The sequence below is a fragment of the Hylobates moloch genome, unplaced genomic scaffold, assembly GCF_009828535.3.
Source record: "Hylobates moloch isolate HMO894 unplaced genomic scaffold, HMol_V3 SCAFFOLD_16, whole genome shotgun sequence".
Classification (NCBI taxonomy): Eukaryota; Metazoa; Chordata; class Mammalia; order Primates; family Hylobatidae; genus Hylobates; species Hylobates moloch.
The window spans coordinates 52,417,117-52,435,177 of record NW_026652291.1 but is presented as its reverse complement, the minus strand read 5'-3'; the positions used below and the strand labels follow the sequence as shown (position 1 = coordinate 52,435,177).

Here is an 18,061-nt window from a genome sequence, read left to right as displayed (position 1 = left end):
TTGATTCTCGAGCAGATCCTCTCAAACCTTCCTACTCCAGAAGATGTGCCGCTATTTAAATCATAGGCTGTTTAGGGTAAATGAGACCGAACCAGATCCCCAGGTGGATAAAGCTGGTAGGATCACGAAATTAAACCTCGGGCTGCGGATCCGGTCCTGGATCACTTCCAGGGGATGGCAGCAGCACCCGGCTCACCCAGGAGGCGCTACCCCCGAAGGTATCCAGTCCTCCTGACCCCAGGCAGCTTGGGTTTTGCCATCTGCTCGTTTACCCTTCACCTGCCGACGCTCCCTGCGCAATCTCCATCCTGCCCCAGCCAAACGCCAGGCCTCACGCGCCTCCCTCTTCGCGGCGACCAGTCCCAAACCCACACCGGTGCGCATCGGCCCATGCAGGGGCAGCCCGTCCTGCCCTAACCCCGGCCCGCTACTCACGGTTCCAGTACACCGGGTAGCACTCTCCTTGGGTCACATCCACCTCGTAGAGGCCGCCCCGCACGCACACAGGCTCGATGTTCACCAGCTCCACCATCTCCGGCTCGTGCCCCGTCGTACTCTGGCAGAAGCCGCAGGCGCGGTCCTCATCGTCATCTTCTCCGGAACTGGAAGCTGGGCCCGTGGGGGAGCACACATGGTCGCCGTCCCGGTCCCCGCCCTGGGGCCGGGCACCCGTGGTCTGCAGCAGGGTCCGGAAGGCGAGCTCGATGCGGAGCGAGTCGTAGCCGATGAAGGGCTTCCAGGTCTTCTTGTCCTCCTTGTAGAACCAGCGTACCTCCTCCGGGCCCAGCTCCGTCACTACCTCATAGCGGTGCCGGGCCGCCGGGCCACCAAGCCGGGTACGTTTCCTTTCCCCAGGGGCCCCTCCTGTCGCCCCGCCGCCCCCCGAGTTCGTCGGGACCAGCGGAGGCTGCTGCGGCGGGTGCAGCGACAAGGAGCTGCCGCCGCCGCCGCTCTCGCCCTCGCTGTAGTAGCGCAGCGAGGAGCCCGACTCAGCGGAGCTGAAGTCATAGTTCTCGTCACTGAGGCAGGGGTCCAGCGCGAGGTGGTGGTTGTGGTCCTCGGTACCCGGCGCCAAACGCAGCCCGGGTTCCCCGCGCAGCAGGGCCAGGGGCACGTCGCCGTCGCCCGGGTCCCCGCCGGGCAGGTGCTCGAAGCAGCAGACGCCGCCGCCGAATGCTGGCCCCGCGTCTGAGTCCAGCTCCCAAGCGCCGCCGCCGCCGCGTCGGCCGTTATGCTCGGGGCTCCGTGGGGACCCGCGGCCCGGGTAATTCATGCTGTGGAGACGCCGCCGGCTGCCCGGCGGCGCGCGGAGCCGTGACCCCCAGCGCTTCCGCTACACATTCAACGCCGCCGCCCTCTCCACCCAAGAGTTTCTAATCTTTCAAATCCCGACCCGAGCTGCGGCGGCAGCTGCCGCCGCTCCGCCCCCACGAGACCCGCAGCCGCGGCAGCTGCGTTCTGCGGCCGGCCCCATTGTCACGCAGCCCGACGTAGGCGGTGCTTCAGCCCCCGCCCCGCCCCCCGGCCGCGCGCGCCGCCCCGGAAGCCCGGGCTGCACCGGCGCCGCGGGCGGCCGCGCCCCCTGCCCCTCTGGCTGAGAGGGCAGGGTGGCCTCAGGTCGCTCGCCGCTCTTGGGCCTCCTCGGCTCCCTTCCTCCTTCCCTGCGGTCTTCATGCACAGCTGCCTCGGTCCCCTCCTTCTGGAGTTCACAGCCCAGATGTGGATAGGCTTTACCCCACTCATCTTTACAATGTGGGTCATGAGCCCAGAGCCTTAAGCTACGTGTCAAGAGGGCCCCGGGGTGTTGGATTCAGCACTGCTTTTTTTGACCTTAGGCCCTACTGCGGCCTCGCCTGGACGTTTTGTCACCTGGCCCTGGTCCCTCCAGACAGAACCAGGACGCATAGGTGGGTGGATACGAGGGCACTCCACCCCACACCCATCACTCACCTTGGTGTCACCACTCCCACTGGGAAACTGGAATCTAAACCTTGCTTCGTATGCCATCTCATATTATTACTTATCTTTTGATGCTTGGATTTCCTGTTTTCTCAACCTCATTGCTAGGCTCTTGACGGAAACCAAGTCTGTGTCAGCCTCTCCCACACAGTGGGTGCGCAATCAGTCTTAGTTGATTATGATGTCAAGTCCAACCAGCTGTGGTAAAGAGTATTAGATTGATAGGTAGAAAACAACCAGGTTCTAGATTTAGCTTTGCTAACCAGCCACAGGCAAATCACATAATCTCCCTGATCTTTTTGGTTTCCTCATCTGTAAAATTAAGATTCTTGGACCAGATGATATCTAAAGTTCCTTCTAGCAATGGAATTCTATGAACTTTAAGGTTTCTTCCAGATTTTTATGCATCTCTGATTCTGTAACTCATATTCTGGGATCAAGGGATCAAGTTGAATACAGAGGCTCCCTTATGTGGGTCTTTTTTATTTAAAAAAATTATTTTATAAGCACATCACCCTATGTTGAGAATCCAGAGAAAAACCATCTCCAACCTCAGTGTTTTCATTTTAAGAATAGACAGTCTTCACTGTTTCTTTTACTCTCCGGTGGAATCAGATTGGTAGGGCAATTTTTCTTGCTCCTGAGATGTAACCTGTCAGACATTATTACTCTGTCGTTATTTAAATCAGGACCATCTGAAGTTTGTACAGTGCATTTGTAGGAATTTGAAAAAAGGCATTGCTTCCTGTGGGCAGATACAGAGCAGTGTTGGAGTTCATGGCTTGTCAAGTAGAATACAGGCTGGATTTTCCACCCCGATTAGTGTCCTTAGCTGGTTAACCTTGTGCAGTGAACAACCTATCCAATTGTATACTGCAGCTCTGACTGAAAGCATCTAAGATCAGGACCCTCTTTACTATTCAAAAAAATTTCTGAGTACCTGATTCCCAGTTGCTCCCCCAATATTTCTATTGACAATATGCAGAATATGATATTGAATATGAGCTTTGGTCTATTTACTAGCTGTAAAAGCATTCATTCTACAGGGTTTGAATAGGTGTCTGGCCACCTATATGCCAGGCACCTCTATGCTAACTTCTACTATAAGAGAGAATGGGAGAGAGTGAGTTCTTTCTTCAAGGAACTTACAGCCTAGAGGGGGATACAGACAAGTAAACAGATACATTATATTATAGTACAGTATGAAAAGTACTATGAAGGGGATTATAAATAAGGAATATCACAACATTTAAAATATCTCTATTCCTTTATGTTTCTTGATAGAATGTAGCCTAACTATATAGCTATCTGGTCAGATTATTTTGGCCAGATTTTAACTCTTGACTACCCAATTTCCATTAACATTATCCTCTGTTAAAAAAAAAAAAAAGTACTAAGGCCGGGCGCGGTAATCCTAGCGCCTGTAATCCTAGCATTTTGGGAGGCCGAGGTGGGCGGATCACAAGGTCAGGAGATTGAGACCATCCTGGCTAACATGGTGAAACCCTGTCTCTACTAAAAAAAATACAAAAAATTAGCCGGGAGTGGTGGCAGGTGCCTGTAGTCCCAGCTACTCAGGAGGCTGAGGCAGGAGAATGGCGTGAACAGGAAGGTGGAACTTGTAGTGAGCCAAGATCGTGCCACTGCACTCCAGCCTGTGCCACAGAGCGAGACTCCGTCTTGGAAAAAAAAAGTACTTTCTGCTTTGCATTGAATGAATGTTTCTATTATTTTTAAGTGTGCTTATTTGGTTATTTTGAGAAGATTATCCTCTTGTGGTTTCACTGGGGAAATGCCACACTCTTTAGGTAGAGTGATCATTTTTGAAGGAAATGTTGATTCTCAAAACAACCCAGGTGGCAGAAGAAGGGAATCCTAGCTTCTCTGCTGACCTCATTATCTTGGTCTAGAGCCAGGTGTGTGTAATCTTTTGGCTTTCCTGGGCCACATTGGAAGAAGAAGAATTGTCTTGGGTCACACATAAAATACACTAACACTGATGATAGCTGATGAGCTTAAAAAAATCACGAAGAAATCTCATACTGTTTTAAGAAAGTTTATGAATTTGTGTTGGGCCACATTCAAAGCCATCCTGGGCTGCATATGGCCCATGGGCTGCAGGTTGGACAAGCTTGGTCTAGACCTTGTTGAGGGGAGATGTCAGTCAACATTTTGTGGGCTGAGATTGCTTCTGCCCCTTGGAAGTGAGCTTGGGCTATGGCAGACCCATATACTGGGTCCCAGGCTGACAGTGCCCAGAAGATATTTGAGAGCACAATATCTAACTTCATGTGACTGCATGTGTTTATTTCCTTTTTACTCCCTAGCCATATCAAGGCAAAGGTCATGATGTTGTTTTTCTCAACTTTTCTGCTTTAAAAGTCATGTTTTATCTAATGCCTCCTGTTCCTACTCTCCTTTTGCTTTCTAGGTCATCTTCTCAGGTAATATGATCCTGACCAGAGGGAGATGGGTTGGGGCATCTATTCTAGTCCCCACCTGCCAGAATAGGTGTCAGGTGGCTCCTCACCACTCTACATCATTAGTGTGTACAATGGACACAGCATTATCTGAACTTCCATGGCTCTATGTAAAGCATTCCATTGTATTTTAATAATTACGCAAGACCAGGCCTCTTTCACGTAAGTCAAATAGTTGTGATTGATTCAGACTTCTGGCATTACTGGGCCATGCTGCCGCAAGAAACAGGTGCATGTGGAATCAAGCCTGACGGAGTTATTGGTGTGGAGAAAAAAAAAAAAAAAAGAGGTAAAGCCAGTTGGTTTGTACTGCAAAAGACTAAAACGGCTTGTCTGTGTATCCTACCACCTTCCTGTCCCCATTAGGCATATGGCAAGAGCTATCTGGTAACAATGGCCATCTCCTCCACGCGTCTCAAAGATGTTTTAGTGCAATTGTGTGCTTTCCCTTTTCTTCTTTTCTTAAAGTTTGTCCCTGTTATTCATTTTATTATTTTAGAGATAGGGTCTTGCTGTTGCCCAGGTGAAGTATAGTAGGCCAATCCTAGCTCACTGCAGCCTCAGACTCCTCAAGTAATCCTCTTGCTGCAGCCTCCCCAGTAGCTAGTATTACAGGCACAAGCCACCATGTTGTTCATTTTAACCTGTCTTCACCCTTGTAACATTAGGGATCGCTTGATGCCAAGTAATTTATCCTGAGCCAACATCCCACACCTGCACTTGAAATAGCTTCATCCAGAGTGTATGATAGAGGACATCTATTTCGAATGAAAGAAAGAGGGCAGACATAACCACGCCCCCATCTGCTCTATCTCATGTTTGATAAGCCATCCACCACACCTTAAATTTTATTTCACTTTTTATTTTTAGGATTACCACTTATCCAGTTTCTAAAGATGAGAGTGTTTTGTTTGATGCCCTGACTAAATGAAACAACAACCTAGACTGAAGCAGGGAACATTCACTGGACATTTCAGGCGCTGTGCTAGGCTCTACAGTGAAGCATTCACAGTCTAGTGGTGTCTATAAATAAAACCACAATGCCGACTTTTAAGTTCCTATAAGGAATATAATTGTAATGCCACTATAGCTGCATCACTACCCCAGGGTCATTCTCTCCCTACAGACAGATCAATAAACAAAATCAAATTACAATCCAAAGGAAGCAAGGTGGGCAGAAATAACATAGGGATTCATAATGAATAAAGTCATTAATCCTTTTATTCATTCAACAAATATTTATTGTCTAGTGCTGTTGTGTTTTTATTTTTAACTGAAATCACACTTAAAATGTAGAATTACGAAATGCATTTACTTAAAGATTTATAAGAGGCCTATCCACAAAACCATACTTACCAAAACCCTATAAAAATGTTTTCTATTCCTTTTGGAAATAAAGGTCAATGGTGGTGAAGGTATATATTCAAATGAAAGAAAGTATAAATCAATATAACATTGATGCATACTCTGTGGAGGCAGCCACAAAATCCTCATCAGCTTGTTTATATCAGACTGATTTGGCCATCTTCCTGCTCTTTCATTATAGAAAAGTGAGTTGGGCCATAGCTATCGGCTGCTGTGAGGCCCACATTATGCATCCATTGTAGATGTATTTAATGACTTCTGTGTTCTAGGATTTTTTCCTACCTCCACAGGTAAGTTGAAAGTACATATTTGTTCACAGACTCATATGAGCCTTCAATAAGAAGTAATTGATAATCATAATATGGTGCTGAGCAAGACTTAGAGGCAGCACCTTGCATATGTGTATTTTCATATGTAAGTAAAACGGAAAGAAAAGAGACGCTTTGTTCCAATAAAGATTTATTTCCACTAATGTAACTGTCAGTAATTTGCTGAGCATTTAAAGGACTGAACGGCAGAATTGATTTACTGTTTTTGCAACTGCTGCTTAAAAAAGTATATTTATCCTTACATCATAAGTCAGCAATTCATTTAAAGTTTCAGCTTGAATAAAATATGATTCTAGGCCGGGTACGGTGGCTCACACCTGTAATCCCAGCACTTTGGGAGGCCAAGGCGGGTGGATCACAAGGTCACGAGTTCAAGACCAGCCCGCCCAACATGGTGAAACCCCATCTCTAATAAAAATACAAAATTAGCTGGGCGTGGTGGTGCATGCCTGTAATCCAGCTGCTCAGGAGGCTAAGGCAGGAGAATCGCTTGAACCCGGGAGGTGGAGGTTGCAGTGAGCCGAGATCATGCTACTACACTCCAGCCTGAGCAACAAGAGCGAAACTCCATCTCAAAAAAGATATATATATATAATTCTAGACTCATAAGCTCACAAATTTTTTTGTGGGTCTCCCACTGGGTTATTTGAACCATACTAGATAGCCATTAGGATAATACCATTAATAAGTGTAAATGGCATGGTAGAAAAGCAAAATTCTTCAGAAATTTTATCTTCAAGGTTCAGCAACATGTATTTTAAATATGAGAAATTAGTAACAATGGCCCTGCATTTGTGACTTCTTCACTTCTTAAGTTTAGAACATCAGATTCATACTAATTCTTAATCATCTGTAAGAACTCACAAATAGTCCATTTGATTATTCATATTACTCTGCTTCTCGGGTTAACAGTTATAAACTTTGATCACTCATGTGACTGTATTTCTCAGGTTAGAAATTATAAACCTCTGGGCCAGGTGGATCATGCTAATAATCCCAGCACGTTGAGAGGCTGAGGCAGGAGGATTGCTGGAGCCCAGAAGTTCGTGACCAGCCTGGGTAACATGACGAAACCTTGTCTCTACCAAAAACAAAACAAAAAACAAAAACAAAAATTAGCCAGGCGTGGTGGTGTGCCTATAGTCCCAGGTACTCAGGAGGCTGAGGTGGGAGGATTGCTTGAACCCGGGAGGCGAAGGTTGCAGTGAGCTGAGATCATGCCACTGCACTCCAGCCTGGGTGAGAGTGATATCTCATCTCAAAAAAAAAAAAAGAAAAAGAAAAGGAGAGAGAGAGAGAGAGATTAATTATAAACCTTAAGAAGATATAGAGGGACAGTGTATTCGTTTCCTAGGGCTGCACTGCATGGTTTAAAACAACAGAAATGGCCAGGTGTGGTGGCTCACGCCTGTAATCCCAACACTTTGGGAGGCCGAGACAAGTGGATCACCTGAGGTCTGGAGTTCCAGCCAACATGGCAAAACCCTATCTCTACTAAAAATACAAAAATTAGCTGAGCGTGGTGGCAGGCGCCTGTAATCCCAGCTACTTGGGAGGCTGAGGCAGGAGAATGGCGTGAACTTGGGAGGCGGAGCTTGCAGTGAGCCGAGATCGCGCCACTGACTCCAGCCTGGGTGACAGAGTGAGAGTCTGCCTAAAAAAAAAAAAAAAAAAAAAAACCATGCAAAACAACAAATATATGTGAGAAAATTGGAGAAAAGGGAAAATTGAGGTTAGAAAAATAAGAAATCAGAAATAAAACATACTGGGCAAAGCCCTATATATTTGTAAAATAGAGATGGGCCACAGTTAGATTCTGAGCTTTCCAGCAGATTAGCTATGTGATTCATAGTCTCAATCAGATGAAAGTTAGTTACTGATATTTGTTCTTCATATGTAAGCAAGGGAATAAAGCATTATTCAGTAGAGGGAATTACTTATTTTCATCTTTAGAATTTTAGATGAAATATAAATTAATAAATATATGTATTTTTTGAGAGAGAGTCTCACTGTCACCCAGGCTGGAGTGCAGTGGTGCAGTCTTGCCTCACTGCAACCTCTGCCTCCTGGGTTCAAGTGATTCTCGTGCCTCAGCCTCCCGAGTAGCTGGGAGTACAGGTGCCTGCCACCACACTAGTTTTTGTTTGTTTGTTTGTTTGTTTGTTTGTTTGTTTGTTTTAGTAGATTTGAGGTTTCACCATGTTGGCCAGGCTGTTCTCAAACTCCTGACCTCAAGTGATCCACCTGCTTCAGCCTCCTTAAGTGCTGGGATTATAGGTGTGAGCTACCACGCCTGGCCTGATAAATATATTATTGTAATACTTTGCTACAGATATTCTTCTCTTTAATTTCTCAGATAAGTCATAGATGTTTCAAAAAATATTTTTGGGAAGCCAATGGGAGAGAGATTATCTTTCCTAAACCCTTACTGACATAGATGTAGGTATTAAACAATATAATCCAAAGTGTATTATCTCTGTTTTGAAAACCAAGCAAGAACAAAAAACCAAAACCAGAAAAACTAAAAACAGAAAACTATTCTATAGTAGAAAATATCTTGATCTAAGAATGAAAATAGCAGAATGGTTAAATAGCCTATTGTACATCATGACTATGGAACACTATGGAAAGAAGAGCTAAGCTGGACATGGTGGCTCATGCCTGCAATCCTAGCGCTTTGGGAGGCTGAGGCGGGTGGATCACCTGAGTTCAGGAGTTCCAGACCAGCCTGGCCAACATGGTGAAACCCTGTCTCTACTAAAAATACAAAAAAATTAGCCGGCTGTGGTGGCGGGTGCCTATAATCCTTGTTACTCAGGAGGCTGAGGCAGGAGAATCGCTTGAACCTGGGAGGCAGGGGTTGCAGTGAGTCAAGATCATGCCATTGCACTCCAGCCTGGGCAACGAGAGCAAAACTCCATATCAAAAAAACAAAAACAAAAACAAACAAACAAAAAAAACAGCTAAAAAGAATGTACTGGCACAGAAAGAACTCAAAGACATATTATTTATTAGGGGAAAATGTCAAGTTACAGAATAACCCATGGTTTGATCTTATTTTTACATTAAAAACACAAATATTCCCACACTATCTGTGTGTATATATACATATATGCATATATTTTTATATGTTTACCTACATATATGCAAGTTGTTGATAAAAGGATATGTTTGAATGGATATGTTCCAAAGTATCCACATAGTTAATTCTGGATGGTGAGGGGGAAATAAAGGTAGACCTTAAGTTCTATATCTGAACATTATATGATGAGCACATATTTATATGTTACTTGTAGAATTAAAAATAGCTTTTAAAAATAAGTAAAATAGGCCAGGCATTGTGGCTCACGCCTGTAATCTCAGCACTTTGGATGGCCAAGGAGGGGGGATCACTTGAGGTCAGGTGTTCAAGACTAGCCTGGTCAACATGTTGAAACCCTGTCTCTACTAAAAATACAAAAATTAGCTAGTTGTGGTGGTGGGCACCTGTAATTCCAGCTACTCAGGAGGCTGAGGCAGGAGAATTACTTGAACCTGGGAGACAGAGGTCGCAGTGAGCTGAGATTGCACCACTGCATCCCAGCCTGGGCAACAGAGCAAGATTCTGCCTCAAAAAGAAATAATAAAATAAGTAAAAGGGAAAATATAATTTAATGTTGACCACACCTACATGCTTTTAGAGATTTCTCTTCAAGCAGCCCTCTCCTTTCTGGACTGTATCAATTTAGACAATTAACATATTTGAATAAAATCACTGTCTACAGGTGTCATGCAAATCACATGCACATTGCAGACAGAGCTAGGTTCAGTTTTCAGTCCTGTGAAAGACTGACTGTGAGCTTTGAGCCTCAGATTCACCATCAGTTACATGAGAATAATAACAATGCTTGCCTCACTTTGTTGTGGTAAAGATTATTTAAGACAAAATGAGCTAATGTGTATGAAAGCTCTTGTGGTACCTCCCATGACTGTCACTTGCCATAGCTGACAGCAAACATTATGCAACAAAAGACTTCCTATTTTTCAAAAGTTTTTTTCCCCTTGCTTGCTTTTTATCTATAAGTCTTACAAAGTAGAATTGGTGAGATTCAGCATCTAAAACACCTTATTATTTGCATTTCTTTCTATTCCTCTGTTACGTTAGTTACTCAACCTTGTTCATCTCAGAACTGTTGGCCAATCCACACAGAGATGAGGAAAAGGGACTCAACCTCTCAGTCCTCAAAGGGCCTGTAATTACCCATGTTCTCTTCTCTGAAGCTGTTCATAAACCCTTTTTGGCTTCTCCACGTTAGCGCAACTTCTTGGAAAGGCCACAGACCTGAATTCTAGATCATGTGCAGTCCTTGTTGCAACTTTGTGCTCTCCCCCACTTAATAGTACTGGCCTTAATACCAGTGGAGCAATCCATGGAGTTTTAAAAACGAAAATTTAACAACTCCTTTTTTTTTTTTTTTTTTTTTTTGAGACAAAGTCTCGCTCTTGTCCCCCAGACTGGAGTGCAATGGCGCAATCTCGGCCCACTGCAACCTCCACCTCCTGGGTTCAAGAGATTCTCCTGCCTCAGCCTCCCAAGTAGCTGGGATTACAGGCGCCTGCCACCACACCTGGCTAATTTTTGTATTTTTAGTAGAGACAGGGTTTCACCAGGTTGGCCAGCCTGGTCTTGAACTCCTGACCTCAGGTGATCCTCCCTCCTCGGCCTCCTAAAGTGCTGGGATTATAGGTGTGAGCCACTGCACCCGGCCAATTTAACACACTCTTTAATGTGCTTTGTTTGAAATCTTCTTTAGAAGAATCCAGGAACTCATGAGATTCTTTGGTGCCTACAAATTCTGATCTCCTTTAAAGGTCATGAAAACTGTGAGAACCCCATTAGAGCTAAAAGAGTTTTAAGGTAAGTGAAACTTTCTTGGAGTTTTCTGATTGATGACCTAGTAGTCTAAGTCACAGGTGAAAACATAGAATTCCTAGGGAGAAAAAAGATGCAAATAGAATTTTATGCTCAGTAGCATGTTTCAGCTCTTATAAATAATTGTCAGGCAATATTTTCCTACTTGTAAAATGAGGGACAATGAAAATGATCGTTCTCTCAAGAGTGATGAGTTATCAGAGTAATTGACAAAAGGTCAACTCCGATGAAGACATATGTATTGAATGTCTACTATGTATCAGCCAAGTACAGTCCTCCCTCAGTAGCTGTGGGTGATTGGTTCTAGGACCCCCTACAGATGCCAAAATTTGTGAATGCTGAAGTCCCTTATATAGAATAGCACAGTATTTGCATGTAACCCATGCATATCCTCCTGTATACTTTCAATAATCTCTAGATTACTTATTAATATAATACCTGTATTATAAAACAGAATGTAAATGCTATATAAATACTTGCTATACTGTATTATTTAGGGAATAATGACAAAAAAAGGCCTGTACATGTTCAGTACAGATGCAAGCATTGTAGGCCTACTGCATTTTTTAATCTGTAGCTGGTTAACTCTGTAGACGCAAAATCCATGGATACTGAGTGTTGACTGTACTCTTTCAGGGGCAATAATAGACTGACCCTAATAGGACTTACAATATAGTGGAAAACATAGAAAATATGTGGTTGTAAAGTGTGAAAGAAGCCCTAAGAAGGGCCTAGAAGGGTGCTATTATGGTATTTAGAGGGATGACCAACCCATCAGTTGGGGGTGAGGATGGGAACATTTAGTTGTAGAAGCCATCCCAGAAAAAGAGATACTGTCTTCATCTGTTTTATTTTGCTATGACTGAATACCACAGATTGAGTAATTTATAAAGAAAAAAATTAGAATAAAAAAAGAAAATGAAATTTTAAAAATATGAAGAAAAAAGAAAAAGAAAAAGAAAAGAAATTTATTTAGCTCATGGCTCTGGAGGCTGGGAAGTCCAAGAGCATAATACCAGCATTTGGTGAAGGCCTTCTTGCTGGATCATAACATGGCAGAAAACATCACATGGTGAAAGGAAAGAGCATGTATTTCAGCTCAGATATTTCTCTTCCTCATTTTATAAAGCCTGAACAGTCCCATCACTGGCCCCCACCCTGATAACTTTATCTAATCTTAATGACTTCCCAAAGCCCTACCTCTAACCAACATGAATTTGGGGGATAAGTTTCCAATATATGAAATTTGGGGAGCACATTCAAACCATAGCAGAGGCCCAAGCCAGGACTTGAAAGACGAATAGAAGGTAACCGAAAAGGGGAGTGGAGGTGGAATGCAGAATAATATTCCAGGCAGAAAGAATCATGTACCTACTGACCCCAAGTCATGAAAGAGCTAGACAAACTGGAAAATAGAGAGTAAGCCAGGAATGATGAACAAGTGTAGATTACTAGAAAAGTCAAACAATATAAAACAATAATTATCTAGAGCCAGGCATGTTGGTGCATGCCTCTAGTCCCAGCTACTTGAGAGGCTGAGGTGGGAGGATTGCCTGAGCCCAGGAGTTCGAGACCAGCCTGGGCAACTTAGCAAGACCCCATCTAAAAATCATCTAAATATAGCAGATGCCATAACATATTTAAAGGGTGGGCTTAAGTCCCTAGCAATGATCAGAGATATGGCCTTCCTTAAATCAATTTGATTGGAAGCACTTTGATAGCTCCGTCAGCATCTAGCACAGGGCCTTGCACATAATTGCCACTCAGTCCACATAATTGAATGAGGGCACTTCTAGGTATTTGTTTCATTCCATGACCTGTACTGATATCATTATTCTTATATAGTCCTATCAAGGGCTCATCCTTGGTCATTGTGCTGATTTTGATGGAAAGGACATCGCAAGGCTCAACCTGCTTTAAAAACTTTCTCAGTAGGGCATTTCCTTCCTACATGGTTTGACATACATTCATAACAAAGGTAGGAACACTGTCCTTGTTTGTTTGTTTGTTTATTTATTTATTTATTGAGATGGAGTTTCACTCTTGTTGCCCAGGCTGGAGTGCAATGGCATGATCTCGACTCATTGCAACCTCTGCCTCCTGGGTTCAAGCGATTCTTCTGCCTCAGCCTCCCAAGTAGCTGAGATTACAGGCATGCACCACCATGCCCAGCTAATTTTGTATTTTTAGTAGAGACAGGGTTTCACCATGTTGGTCAGGCTGGTCTTGAACTCCTGACATCAGGTGATCCACCAGTCTCAGCCTCCCAAAGTGCTGGGATTATAGGCATGAGCCATCGCACCCAGCCTGTATGTGTATTTTTAAATGTGTGCAGCTGGTATGACCAGGCTTTTCACTAGATATAAATGAGGTCCTACTAACTTTCTATTGCTCCAAATATAACTTGAGGCCCCACTTAATTGATTACTAGTCAAATATTTCCCAAATATTCCCTGTTGTCCCCCAAAGGATAGCGTATATCTGCTTACGGTCTGTCCACTACAGTAATCATCCAAGCCAACCATGTTCCTTTCCTGCTAGTCTAGCAACACTGTGTTCACCCATATGCCCTGCTTGTCCTCCAAGTAGCTTGAAGGAATCTCATTGTTGCCTTGGTAATGATGCTGTACCCTCCTGATATTGGTGGTGGCCTTGCCAAGAGCATGGTCTTCTGATTCCCTCTGGCTCCACCATCCAGGTGCCAAGCTGAGCAGGGAGGAGGGGACACTCCCAGCTCCGAGCCATGCCTTTCACCTGAAACTTCAAGTGTTCTTCCTGCCTCAGTCTCCTGAGTAGCTGGGATTACAGGCATGCACGGCTACACCTGGCTAATTTTTTGTATTTTTAGTAGAGATGAGGTTTCACCACGTGGGCCAGGCTGGTCTTGAACTCCTGACCTCAAATGATCCACCTGCCTTGTTGGCCTCCCAAAGTGCTGGGATTACAGGCATTGAGCTGCTGTACCCGGCCAGAATCTGCAACTCTTAAATGACAACTTCCTCACCTCTATCACCCAGGTTTCAAAAATCTTAGGGCCCAGGCCCAGCTAAAGCACTTTAGGCACAAAGGAAACTCTGCCATCCAGAGGGGAAAAGGTAGCTCCTTTGCTATTAACCTAATAAACTCTTAATTATTTAGCAGATTGGTAAAGGCATGAAGAGTCTAAAGTCTGAAGACCAGCCAATGTCAGAGTATTAAATACCTGAGACTGGAAAACTCTAGGTAGTTTCATATGAATCTGGTAGAAAATGGGAAGAACAGAGGATGAGAGGGAAAGCTTCCAAAAACAGATTCTAGACATAAATTATATGCAAGACAAACTCTGGCCTATCAATTAAGCTATAAACTTTTTGACTTTCTAACATCACCCATAAGTTAATATCACAACAAACTCTGAAAGTGTTGTCATAAATATGACTGACACAAGATTACAAACCTCAATAAATAAAGAGGTCCTATTCACAGACTGGAAATCATAATAAACTTCCATTAGAAAACTGGGCAGAAATTATGAATGTAAATTAACAAAAGAGGAAATGAAAACTTGAAAATTGTTAAGAGAATAGGATAAAGACTTCATCTGGCACAGTAGCAAAAAACGTAAAGTAAAACAATAATTGCATGCCACTTGTGCCAAAGTTTGTACCTGATCAGGGAGGACCCCTAATGGCATGCTCATGAGAGTAGAATTTATTCTGTACATAATATGAAAACATTAAAGGATATTTTATTGGGAGAGTAACATCATATCAGCCACCCCCCACCTTTTTTTTAAGGAAAAGGAAGATCAATTAGTCCATGCGATATAGGATGAATTAAAGAAGATGAGACTGGCCTGGCACAGTGGCTCACGCCTGTAATCCTAGCACTTTGGGAGGCTGAGGTGGGCAGATCACAGGGTCAGGAGATTGAGACCCTCTTCTGGGTAACACGGTGAAACCCCATCTCTACTAAAAACACAAAAAATTAGTTGGGCGTGGTGGTGGATGCCTGTAGTCCCAGCTACTCGGGAGGCTGAGGCAAGAGAATCGCTTGAACCCGGGAGGCAGAGGTTGCAGTGAGCTGAGATTGTGCCATTGCACTCCAGCCTGGGTAACAGAGCAAGGCTCCATCTAAAAAAAAAAAAAAAAAAAAAAAAAAAGATGAGACTGCCTGCCGTAATTGTAAAGATGAGTGAACATTTCCAGAAATGGTCTGTATAGACATACTGTTGAAGATCTAGCTTTGGATAAACCCATAGGGAAGGATTGAATTACATGCTAACTTCTTCCATTCACTATACTGTCTCTCACTAGACCTTGCTTCCTGATAAGCGATGCCATTATATCACAAGACTTTCTATAAAATGATATAACACAACAACATCCAATAACTCATTTTCAAATTAAATAGACGTGTCCTTTTAAAGAAATTTCTTTCACAAATATTAGGAGGCACCAGCATCAAGAATTAGAGGACTTCTATTTTCAAAAGGTGCTTTTATTTTGTCCATGAAACTTGAGGAACAATTTTTTTTCTCACCCTGCCTTATGGTGCTGAGAGGAACAATTTTATCAGCCTCCTTAAAATGGATATGCCATCCATTTTTAACAGGCCTGCTTTATTGCAAAGGTAGTCTAATGAAATGAGACTTCCTTAAGTTTGGCTTTTCCCCAAAGACAAAGAATTTTCTGATACTTATTTTTTAGAATATTTCAACTTTATCTTAGAAGATCCCTTTTCCTAAGTGGACATAAGTATTGTTTCCTCCTATCAAAGAAATAACCGAACAGCAATTCTGTTTAATTGGCAATAACATTGAGCAAAAACTTAATTTTGCCTGCTCAGATTTCTTCTGTTTACTTTCTGTTTTAACTGTGTTCCCCAGAGCTCACTAAGACATGGTGATGCAATGATGGTTTACCCTTTCCCCAACTAAGGCTTGCTGCCACCCCAGCCATCAGTGTACTCAAGTGACAAAAGAATTAATTTTTAAAAATTACTTATTGTTATTGCATGGAGGCCTTTTTCAGAACTCCACCAGGCAGAGCTCTAGGTATGGAGAAACAGAATATTTGGATTATAGTAACTTTCTCTTTCTTATTGTAGGTAGGTGCTTTGGTCCTTGCCGGTCCTAGCTCTCCTTAGCAGTGTCCTTCATAGACAGAAGGAAAAAACGTTAGTCTTCTTGATAGAGATCAGGGAAAGCGGGTGTGTTTCAAGATGTGTAGTTAATAGCAGCATGTGGGAATGAAGGAATGGAATAAGTATGGGACAGGAAATTAGGAAACCTAGATTCCAGACTCAGCTCTGCCACTAATTAGACATGTGACCTCTGGCAACTCTTTCACTCTCACAGGGTCTAATTTTTTCTCATCTGTAATATGAGGAAATTTGTTACCAGTGGCAAATCTGTGCAAATCTGCAGCAACCTCAATTCTTGTCTCCTTAGAAGAAAGAAGTGAACTGAGGGGCATAAGGCAGAAGGAGAGACTGAGGCAAGTATTATTTATTTGTTTGTTTATTTATTTATTTTTGAGACGGAATCTCACTCTGTTGCCCAGGCTGGAGTGCAATGGCCCGATCTTGGCTCACTGCAACCTCCGCCTCCTGGGTTCAAGCGATTTCCTGCCTCGGCCTTCCAAGTAGCTGGGATTACAGGCGCCTGCCACCACACCAGGGTAATTTTTGTATTTTTAGTACAGACAGGGTTTCACCATGTTGGCCAGGCTGGTCTCGAACTCCTGACCTCAAGTAATCTGCCCGCCTCGGCCTCCCAAAGTGCTGGGATTACATGTGTGAACCACCGCGCCCAGCCGAGGCAAGTTTTAGAGCAGGACTGAAAGTTTATTAAAAAGCTTTAGAGCAGGGAAAAAAGGAAAGTACACTTGGAAGAGGGCCAAGCTGGCGAGTTGAAGGACAAGTGCCCGCTTTGACCTTTTGACTTAGGGTTTTCTGTGTAAGCATACTTTCCGGGTCTTGCCTCCCTTCCGCCCTGATTCTTCCCTTGGGGGTGTGCTGTCCGCATGCGCAGTGGCCTGCTAGCGCTTGGAAACGGAGCATGCGCAGTGTGTTTACTGGAGTTGGACACATGCTCACTCCAGGCGTTCTTCCCTTACCTGCCGAATGTCCCTAGGAGGTCATATACCAGTTAAACTGCCCCATTTTGCCTCTTAGTGCACATTGTGAGCCCACTCAACCAGTTCCTGAGATATTATTGGGAAGCTGCTGATCACCAGTTTCAGGTTTTTTCCATGTGTTGGGAAACTGCCTATCCCTGGTGCTCGCTGCAACCAATTATTATTTTAGGGAGACAGTTAACAACCGCCTGACCATCACCCGATGATCACCTGATATTCTTGGTAGGGGGGTGGGGATGGTGCTGCCTCCTGCCCTGCTCATGTCTGCCTGACTACCTACTGTAAAAAACTGAGCTAAAAGTCATTTTTAGCTACAGCCTTTTTTTGAGACAGAGTTGTGCTCTTGTTGCCCAGGCTGGAGTGCAATGGCACCATCTTGGCTCACTGCAGCCTCCGCCTCCTGGGTTCAAGCAATTCTCCTGCCTCAGCCTCCCAAGTAGCTGGATTACAGGCGCCTGCCACCGCGCCCAGCTAATTTTTGTATTTTTAGTACAGACAGGGTTTCACCATGTTGGCCAGGCTGGTCTCGGAACTCCTGACCTCAGGCGATCTGCCTGCCTCCGCCTCCCAAAGGGCTGGGATTACAGGCGTGAGCCACCGCGCCCAGCCTACAGCCTTTTATAATTGTTTTTCCAACCCCCAAATCAGCATCCATGACTACATAAACTTTTTGGCCGTTTGACCAAATGGGGACATCTGGCATACTGCTATCAACCAATATGTAAGTAATTGAACTTTGATATATCACGTCAACCGAGAGGAAACTACAGCTATTGAAGTAGCAGGACTGTCCCGGGGGACTGGGAGAGGGTGAATGTGGCCTACAGACCTCTTCCATGATCTCATGTATTATCTCTTTTTTATACTTCTGTATTTTCACAATTATCTGATTTTTGT

The 18,061-nt window shown here is 44.0% G+C and overlaps 1 protein-coding gene and 1 long non-coding RNA gene across 5 annotated transcripts in view; one reads left to right on the top strand and one right to left on the bottom strand.

The window, feature by feature from the left end:
• Positions 1–1,432, bottom strand: part of DDHD1 (DDHD domain containing 1) — a 124,593-nt gene extending 123,161 nt beyond the window's left edge. For all 4 annotated transcript variants that reach the window (XM_032179353.2, XM_032179356.2, XM_032179355.2 and 1 more), the window contains exon 1: positions 436–1,432. In XM_032179353.2, the coding sequence (XP_032035244.1) occupies positions 436–1,273 (838 nt within the window). In that variant the 5' untranslated portion in view covers positions 1,274–1,432. The remainder of the gene's footprint in view (positions 1–435) is intronic.
• On the top strand, positions 779–16,516 carry LOC116484538 (uncharacterized). Its single transcript, XR_009210172.1, has 3 exons — positions 779–836; positions 10,927–11,030; positions 16,384–16,516. It is a non-coding gene; the product is annotated as an uncharacterized LOC116484538 (long non-coding RNA).
• The last annotated feature ends 1,545 nt before the right edge of the window (positions 16,517–18,061 follow it).